The 10106-nt window shown below is 41.8% G+C and overlaps 1 protein-coding gene across 3 annotated transcripts in view; it reads right to left on the bottom strand.

The window, feature by feature from the left end:
• HDAC9 (histone deacetylase 9) overlaps positions 1-10106 on the bottom strand; it is a 493669-nt gene that overhangs the window by 365363 nt on the left and 118200 nt on the right. For all 3 annotated transcript variants that reach the window (XM_019508553.1, XM_019508552.1, XM_019508551.1), the window contains one exon: positions 4148-4279. In XM_019508553.1, the coding sequence (XP_019364098.1) occupies positions 4148-4279 (132 nt within the window). The remainder of the gene's footprint in view (positions 1-4147; positions 4280-10106) is intronic.

Raw genomic sequence — 10106 nt, 5'->3', positions numbered from 1 at the left:
TTTAAGAGGAGGTTAGATGAACACCTTGCTGGGGTCGTTTGACCCGAGTACTCTTTCCTGCCATGGCAGGGGGTTGGACTAGATGATCTGCTCAGGTCCCTTCCGACCCTAGAAACTATGAAACTATAATCCTGAAGACACATGGGCAGAGAACTGCCCTGAAAACTACATATACGAGACACTGAACAGAATGTGTTAATACTGTACTTCGTGTGCTATGTCTACAGGATGAGCACTGAGCAGTACCAGGTTGGCTGTATAGATAAATGGCCTGGCATCATTTTTTTCTATTGAGTCAATGCAACAAGCACCAAAAGCATTCTACACCTGTGCATTCAAGATGACTGGGTATCATATGCTTGTAGAGGGTATAATTCAATACAAAAAGTTTAGTAAAAATTCTTCAGTAAAACATGTAAAAAAATGGCTCAACAATGCCAAGCACATTACCACTTTAGGTATTATTATCATATGCATGATTGCTATGTGAGGATAACTGCCCTCTCATTCACTATGTTCACATGCCTAGAAAGTAATTCAAAACAATTTTAATTAACTCCAAAGCTTTCACTTTGTGGGTTGTTTTTTTTTTTTTTTTATCTCACCCCCACCCAGTAGGAATTTTTTCCCCTAACTGCTAAAAATTCTTTCTAATTAACAACAGTCTTCTCTGCTATGACTAAAAATACATCACTAAATATTTAAACAGGTCTGTATGTCACAGAATAACTTGGTGAGCTCTTAGATCAAAAACAAGTAAGGCTGACATTTTCAAACAAAGTTATCAGGAGGAGTGGTCAACCATATGATTTCAAAAGGGCTCTTGGTTACCCTGAATTCAAGTAGTTTCTTTCAAAGACATCAGACTTCATACCTGAGATCTGTGCAGCAGAGAAATATATTCCTTTGAAATCAGGTGAAGATTTTTCTAAATGGGCAGAGAAGCAAGACAAGCAGTTCTCATCTTTTGCCTTTAGTCCAAGCCATGCACATATGGCTTTAAATTCCTCATAATCTCCCAGTTCAAGACAAAAAATCCGACACAGAGAAATGTGTTCTAAAAGAACCAGGTTACATTTTCTAGCCTGCTCACCATAACAGAAACTTAGTTGTTATGACAAAATAAAAATAGTGCTATAGGATAATTGGAAATTACAGGGAAAGCCTTTTCTCACAGTATATCTTCTAGTTTTCCAGGAAACCCGGGAGGCTAATAAATAGGTGAAATTTCATTGTCTTCAGTGGAATAGTATTCAGAGGTATTATCCTTCTTCAAAGCCTTGACGCTATTTGCAATTCCTACACTTCAGGTCTCACTCAAGACCACTCACTCTTCAGCAGCAGCTGGTCAACTGAAGTCCAGTTCTTTTAACTGCTGCTACTCTTCTACCTCCTTTCTTTTACAAAAGGCTACTTCTAAGGTGCTGAATACATCCTGCATTTTTCAACTGCCAATGCCTCTGGAATGTCTATACCACTAGCTCTGAGTGTTTGAGACTGGACTGTAGAAATGGCTACTTCAGACTGCAACATAGTCTCCCTCTTCACTTAGGGCACTGACAGACATGCAGCTCTCTAGTCTAACTCATGGCACTTCACAAAAAGTGCCATGAGTTAAACTGACTCTCTTGACCCAACAGACATTTGTGGTTGGATTGGGAGGGTGGAAGATTGAGCTCCACTTTGGAGCCAATCCAGTAAGAGAGGCTGTGCCTCTGCAACCTCTTTTCCTAGCTCCACTTCCCCCTCTCCCAGCTCCAATGCTGTCTCAGCATGGGCGGGGGAGTTGGCAGGAGAGGGAGATCTGTTCTGGGGTTTGCCCAGCCTGCACTGGAGTGTGTGTGTGGGGGGGATCTGGTGGATTGGAGCCCCCCCCCAGCCCACACACACACCACACTCTGGCACAAGCTGGGCAAACCCCAGTCGGAACTCCCTCCCTCGCTTCCATCCTGAAGACAGCACTGGGGTGGGGCTAGGAGCTGCTTCAGCCAAGCCGCGCTCTCACCATGGGATGACACAAGTTAACGAAGGCACTCCACTTTGAAGCACCTTCATTTGAGCCCTCAAGTAATGAAGGTTCATTTGTTGTGTGATCAGACACTTTTTAAAGTGCTCTGCAGCTATGCACTTCTGCCAGGGCACGGCTGTAGAGTGCTTTCAGTGGCAGATCATGTGACAAAACGTCACTTCTGTTAGTGCCCTTAATGATTGATTGATTGATTGAATGCACGCATGCACGTGTGTGTGTATATACTAACGACTGTGTCTCCATGAAAGCATGTGACTTTACATATAAAGTGGGGATACTGGTGCAGTTTCAATTAGTGCCTGAAAGCACCTTCAAATATTGTTACACTATGGTGGCATCTGTTTATGTAAGATCCAAATACTTGTCCATGGAATTGTTTATGGTATTAGAAGCCGTGTATAAATATAAGATATAATTGCTTTGGCTTTTTCCCAAAACGAAGGTTTCCCAAAAATTTAATGAAACTTTCCATCTGATACTATAGCTAACATATGTGTTTTGCATAGTCAGCAACATGACGCCATTACTTCTGCATCTCTTAGCCAGGCATTGATTAGATGTTAACTCTGATCCTGTTGGCTGGAAGAGCTCAGGAAAAAGCACTGTTGCAATTAATATTCTAGCCTGTGCCTGATTTAGTTCTGGAAAGCATTCTTATTCAGAACAGTATTCAGCAGTATTAAAACTCACTGAAGTCAATCAGATTTAAGCATGTGCTCAAGTGCTTTCCTGGATCAGGGCCATAATGGGCTTCAAAGCTGTCTGCAGACTTGTTAAATTAGGGCTCAGGTTTCTCAGAATCCGTATGCTGTTCATACCCCACATTCCTAAATGTCTTTGCTTTTCCCTGAAGACATTAAGTTGAATTTAACAGTCCCTACTTAGCTTGCAATACGACAAGTGCTATTCATTCATTCATCCGTCCATTTCCTATTCAACTTCAGGGATTGAAATTTTTGTTAAAAGTAGCTATTTTAATTCTGTTTTTCTGATGATCAATCTTAAAGTATCAAGTATTTAAACAGTATGAGTCTTTTCTTGCCTTTTCAATTTGTCTTGTCTTTTGGATAAGGCTTGGGCTTATCCCTTCTTCCTCATCCTTTATGAATAGCATTTCCTTTTTGGTTTTTATTTTAATTTTGCTGCTACTAGAAAACAAAGGGCCCTGTATGACAATGACTACATGCTAAATGCATGCATTCTTGAAATTAGGATACATTCTGAGCAGTCAAATGGTAATGTATACTACAATCTAACATGCATAGCTCGCTGATTTTCGGTCCTAGCTCCTGTGCGGTGCTGGGACTGCAGGCACCTGGCTTTCAACTCTATCCTGGATGAACCTGTCAAGTGAAAGGTCCAGGATCATTCTTCCTGACATGTCTGGCTTTCCTCATCCCATCTAGAGGCCTGGTAAAGTAGAGAGGTCCCTGGTTGATGTCACAGCTGGGTGAGGACCACAAACTGTTTGTATTATCTCTGTGGAGCAGTCTGCCGATAGGGACACCTGTTATCTATTATGATCTGGAGATATTCCTTGTGCAAAAAAAAGTCATAACTTTACATAATATGAGCACACGTAGTGTCTTTTTTACTGCTTGAATGCAGGGTCACTTGTGTTTTAAGTGCATTTAATGTATGCTAAGTCTAACATACTACATGGCCCATGCTGTTGTAGAGCCTATGTGAAGAGCATGGACATTCTCCGCAGAGAGGTAAATGAGACTAATCTGAGGGCTAACAATGAACTGGTCAAATTTGGCTATAAACAAAATGATGTCGGACATCCAAAAGAAAGACTAGGAAAGAAAACACATTTTCCCCCTTTTGATCTCTTTCTGTTCCACAAGCCTACAAATGGCTTGCTTTTGTACTTACTATTGCAATGTTCAAATGAAAGTATGAGTCTCAGGTTGACGGTGTCCTTTTAATAAGAGAATAAAGAACAGAATCTTGTGAGTTCTTATACCTTTAATATAGTTTTAATTTTGACAGAGAAACTCCTTCCCAGCTTTTGTTTGATGCTCAATTATGTTTCCAGTAAACTACTTTTTGAGACTTCTGAACATGCCTGCTGGCGGCAGCAGTTAAGACAGAATCTCTTTAATCTTTATTTACCTGTCACCTCAAACAGTCTCTTCTTGAATGAGCTGACAACATTTCCATCCTTCCTCCTCAGTAAGGGGCTACTTCTCCTTTCTGTCACCTTCTGTTTTAATCTGGAACGCACCTTCAAGTTGGGCTCTGAGGCTGGGAATCAAGAGAAGAAAATATACGATTAACAATTAAAAAGCTGTTTTACCCAGCAGTGCTGTCTTCCTTTTAGTGTGCTCTACCCTGAGCTCCTGTTTGGCCAGAGGAAGAGAGAGGAGGGAGGGAGGACTGGAGAGAAAAAGCAGCAAGGAGGAGGAGGCCCCCTCTACCTTTTCTGTCAAGCTTTTTCAGGGACTGAGGCAGGGTGAAACAGGATCACACTTAGGCAACTAATAGGTAGCCCTTATAATTAACTGGGTGAACTTAGAATCTACAACTCCCCACAATGATGCCACTCAGTAGCCCCTTAGCTTGTAAGCTTTTCCTACACTTGAGCCAACTATAAGGGGCACATGAGAAAAGAAGGGGGGCAGCATTTTACTTCAACAATGCCATACTTACTCAAGCCGAAGGCAAGGTTTTTCCCCCATTCAGCATGGGGAGTTCACCTTGGATCTGAGTACAAAGTGTAGGAGGGAGAGGCCAGATGGTTGTGGCTCCATCCCCAGCCCTGACACAGGCTTGGGATCAGTCAGAGCCATAGCTGCCACCTGCCACCCCACTGCCTCAGCTCCCCAGCCTGGTCCCAGGATTGGAGCTGCCACCACCCTAACTGATGCTGCCTGGCTGGGAGGGCGACAGAACCTCCATGTGCCCCATGGCCCCAACTAGAGCTGAAGCCACAACTAAGGGTATGCAGCAGTGGGGAGGGACAAGGTATGTACATGGGGGTATGGCACAGACACAAGAGGTGGCAGGTGGCAGGGAGGCAAGTGACAGTGTGCAACATGTGGGGGGGCTGTGGATGGGGGGCAAGGTGGAGGGGGGAAGGGTCAGGAGTCATGCCAGTTGACTTCCCTACCGCTTGTTCCCCCACCACTGCTTGCCTCCCTGCCACTGCTTTTCCCCACTGCAGCAGTGAAGGGGGTGAATTTAAGATGACCCTCCAATATTTTTATAATTTTTCCACGTATAGAATCTAATTATTTAAGATGAATTATTATTTCATCCTAAATTCAAAGTCATCTTGGATCTGGGAAAATATGGTATATATGCATTCAAAGGCACAACGCCATGGCATTAGGGGGAGATTTAAAAAAATGCTTGAGACATTGAGTAGCACAAAGGCACAAACACAGTGACACTTGTTAGAAGTCAATGAGACTTATGCTCCTGAAGCTATTTGGTTACTTTAAAATGGTTTAAACAACCATTCTCTTACTATATGCTTCTTTCTCTAGCTCAGTATAGATGCCTACCGCACTGTCAAGTCTATTTCTAATAAAAATGACATTTCAGTGATTAAGTTAAAGATAAAAAGGGTATTTCAATAGTTGGCTGCTGAGCTGATTTTTCCTTCCAGTCCTTAAAGAAATTCCTGTTATTCTCTTTTGCGCTAATCCCAGCTGCAATAGCACGACAGATAGGACTGACAATATTTTCTGCAGGCCTATCAAACATATTTGGCTACTAATACGCTGTTTTGCTATTAGACCTGCTTAGGAGCCAGGAAAAGCCTTATCCTATGGCATTTTTACATCTCTTATAGGTGAAAACTGATAACAGTATACTTAGGAACCCCATTTGCATTTAGATTTTAGTTTGATGGTGGAAACGGGAAGAAGCTTCTGTTAGTGCCTTTTGATATTTTTGAAGAAATATAACTTATGTCAGAACGTATTGGCTGAATATTTCTTAGTCAGCAGTTCAGAGCCTGAAACCTTACTTTCTTAATAACTGCACCAAAACAGATTTATTACAGCATCTAGAGAACATTTAAATCCAGAGAACATGAAAATATAAGCTTAGTCTGAAAAAGAAGAAGTAGGATCGAATCCCAGAAATCCTAGGATTATATTTAATGCATTTTGGACAACTTCCATCTCCTTTTTCATTTACTAAGTAGGCACAGTCTTTAAATGTGAACATTAGAGACCAAGTTTTGTCAAGCATATTGTTTTTGTCACCTCTGTATGAAAAAAAAATCCTTTGCCCATTTGTCTGTTCTACTAGGTAAAACTCTATTAACAGATGGTTAATGGCAGTTAAGTTTAAGGTAGAACTTGTTTATATTTCCCTGTCTGGCCACAAATCTTGGCTCATCAATATCTCAAGCTGTACAGAGCTGGAAACTGGGATCAGTTTCCTCTCTCTCACTTTCATGCACATGCACAGAAGGACAAAATAGGGAGAGGGTGAAATCCTAGATCCATTGAAGACTTCTAACTTCAAATCTGTCTTTTGGTGCAATATGAACACAATTGTTTCCTCCCGTCTCATTTTTTACTATGGGGACATTAGCATTGCCTGAGACAAAGCTAAGGCGTAGCCAAGAACATATGGAATTTAAGTTGCTCCAAGAGTGCTACAAAATATTCTGTGAATTTTGAGGCAGTTGGATTTGCACTGCCTCTTGCCTGCCTTTGTCATGTCTGTTCCTACTTGCAGAAAATCTGGGGGGCTGTATTTCTCAACCGTTTTCAGAGGAATATTTATGTAGATTTATGTATGCTCTGACCAGGAATATCTATGTAGATTTATGTACGCTCTGACCAGGAATCTTACCTAGTTATAGTTTCTTTCGGAAGTGAAGTTAATCAGCTATTGTACTGACTCAGGTTTCAGTTAGGGTTTGTTCTAATTATAATTCTCCATACTCCCAAGCTGTAGGAGAAGACTTCCATATCAGTGACTGAATAATGCAATGTAAATCCTCTGGGCTCAGAGAAAGAGCTCTTCAACATCCACTGGGGACAAGTTCCACTTGTATATGAATGTGTTTCATGCCCAGTTACACTGATTGCATTTCTATTTTTACCACATTCCCATCACACTCTGCATTTCAATCAATCCAAACAGAGAAGGCAGTCTTTTATGTGGATGTCTGAATTTATATGCCAACTGAGAGGATAAACCTTGCATAAAGATGAAGGATCATTATTTAAATGAAAACAATTAATTTTAAAATGAAAAGTGGGGGTGAAAAACAGGTTTTCAATGCTTTAAATGAGATAAAAAGTAAAGCTTTGAGGACTATGAAGTTTAGACTTTCTCCAGTATTCTGCATGAGATGCAGTCAGACGAGAGTACTGCATCAAACAGGATTCTTGATAGTGAGCACTGAAAACTGAGACTCCAGTGAACTAAATACATATGTATAGTTATTGTGTATGGTCTGATGCTTACAGCACAGGATTGGGAAACAGGATTTCTAGCTTCTAAACGTGGCTAAGCCACTGACTCTTAGAGAAGTCACACGGTGAAAAATTGTCCCCACTGAAGTCTATGACAGAATCCATTTATTTCAACAGCAGTTCTCCAAACAAACACATAGCCCATACGTGGAACCCACAAGAATAGGTTAATTTAACCCATCTGAATAAGACCTATGGTAGTGCCCACTGTGCTCAGAGTCAGCACTGAGCAGGACTTTTTCAAGTCATGGTGAGCCACTATATTGAATACATTTTCACTTCCTCTTCCCAGAATTAAGCTGCAACTTTCTTTCCCATTTCCGGTGAGTCCTGCTTTTACCAGCCATAAATGTCTATCAAACATCACTGAACTGGGTCCCAAACAGCTTATTTAGAATCCCTCCATTGCCCTCTCTCTCTGCCTGTCGCATATGATTGGCATGGCCATGCACTCTAAGAGATGGAGCCAGACCATGGTGCCCTGCACCTCATCTACATATACATTTTTGGAGGATCCCAGGACATGTGACAAACACTTGGTTCCAGTCATGAGTGGGGGTCTAATTACCACATCAATCCTTTGTGGTGGGTCTCTGGAGTAGACACATACTGAACAGTGCTGAGCTGTGGGGTCACTGCCATGGCTTGAAATGCAGTTGTCTCTGCTGGGGCCCAGCCCAGTGAGCTAAGTTATGAGCCTTTTGGCATTGGATTAATGTCATGCAAGAATGGTGGCATCTGGGCCTGGGGCTTGCAGATAGGATGCCTGCCTAGACTTGGAGAATATCTGAAGCCCCAGATCAATAGGTCTGGGAGGGAGGCTACTTGCCTGGTAGTAGAGCCACACAGATTTGATGACTGAGCTCTGCTCAGTCAAATTTTGGAAGTTCACTATTGGGCCCTTGAACCAAAATATACAATTTTTAAATGTACTATAAACAAGTAGGCACAGAAGTGCTACTTAAAAGCATATTTATGGAACACCTGAGACAAAAGTTGCAGCTATATCGAAAGAGGTAAACTGCATCACTTCTGGATGAACTAAGTCTATGGGTACTTGTAGTAATTTCTCTATATGAAAGTTACTACAGGTATCTTTATTTCTAGGTCAGTGTTTTCAAATTTGCTTCTCTCTTCCATGTGTTCAGGGAGCACAGGGTCTGACATCAAGGAAGGGGCTGCAAGGGAAAAATTGCAGGGGGTGTAGCAAAAGGCACCTGACCTCCCCCCCCCAAATTTATTTTCCCTGCTGTAGCAGTGGAAAGGGAACAAATTCAAGGCAAACCTCAAAAATGAGATTCTATACTTGGAAAACTGCAATAAATTTGAACATTTTCCATATATAGAATCTAATTATTGGAGGGTCGTCATATAGTCAGAACTATCTTATATTCAAGTAAATATGGTATTTTACACACCCTGATAACTAGCAGTGATGAACAAAGTAATGTGAAAGCACAAAAGAGAGATAACAGTAGAAGAGAAAAAAAAAATGACGGATCTATTGAAATTCAGGTCCTCATAAGCATTGTAACCGAGTAGTACAGAATAAGGAAAGCAACCCTTGCAGTTATAAAGACAGAATGGAAACTCCTGCACTTCTCATGTACCTAATTACAGCTTCACTTACACAAACAAATTCAGCTATCTGAGCAGCTTTCCAAAGCGGTTCAGATAGTTGAAGATGTACTGTATTGTGCCTTAAATTCAGTTTAGCTTATTAATTTTTTCCTTAGACAGAAACCCCTAAGGCAACTCTGTGCAGAGAGCTGGCTGTTTATGTACAATCTCTGAAACCCTAAGCAGTATGGCTACTCTGCAAAACTAATTAGTCCAGATGTGGCACCATATTAGCATAGCCATGCTGGTTCTAGAGCTAGTGCACACAGGGTTGGATCAGGTTTGCGCTGCCTTGTAGCATACCTACATAACCTAATGAGTAACTTTTTTAAACTGAGGGAGTTGGCCAATGTGACTGCAGAGCCACTGGCCATTATCTTTGAAAACTCATGGCAATCAGGAGAGGTCCTGAATGATTGGAAAAGAACAATACAGTGTCCCTCTTTAAAAAAGGGAAGGAGGAGGAACCAAGGAACTACAGACTGGCCAGCCTCACCTCAGTCCCTGGAAAATCGTGAAGGAGATCCTCAAGTAATCCATTTCTAAGCACTTGGAGGAGAAGGTGATTAGGAACAGTCAGCACAGATTCACAAAGGACAAGCCATCCCTGACCACCCTGATTGCCTGCTATGATGAGATGACTGGTTCTGTGGATGTGGGGAGAGCAGTGGACATGATATACTTTGAGTTGAGCAAGGTTTTTTATGTGGTCTCCCACAACATTCTCACAAACAAGCTAAGGAGGTACAGGTTGGATGTACAGGATGGATTAACGTAAGGTGGAAAGAAAACTGGCTGGGTCATCGAGCTCAAAACATAGTAATCAATCCCGTGCACTGGTACAGGCTGGGGACCAACTGGCTGAGCAGTAGCTCTGCAGAAAATGACCTATGGGTTACAATGAACAATAAGCTGAATATGAGCCAACTGTGTGTCCTCACTGCAAAGAAAGCTAAGGGCATACTGGGCTGCATTTGTAGGAGCATTGCCAGCCAATCGAGGGAATCACT

Source organism: Gavialis gangeticus, unplaced genomic scaffold, assembly GCF_001723915.1.
Source record: "Gavialis gangeticus isolate Ggan-Ray unplaced genomic scaffold, GavGan_comp1, whole genome shotgun sequence".
Lineage (NCBI taxonomy): Eukaryota > Metazoa > Chordata > Crocodylia > Gavialidae > Gavialis > Gavialis gangeticus.
Note: the sequence above shows the minus strand (reverse complement) of the source record. Positions and strands in the feature narration are given on the sequence as shown.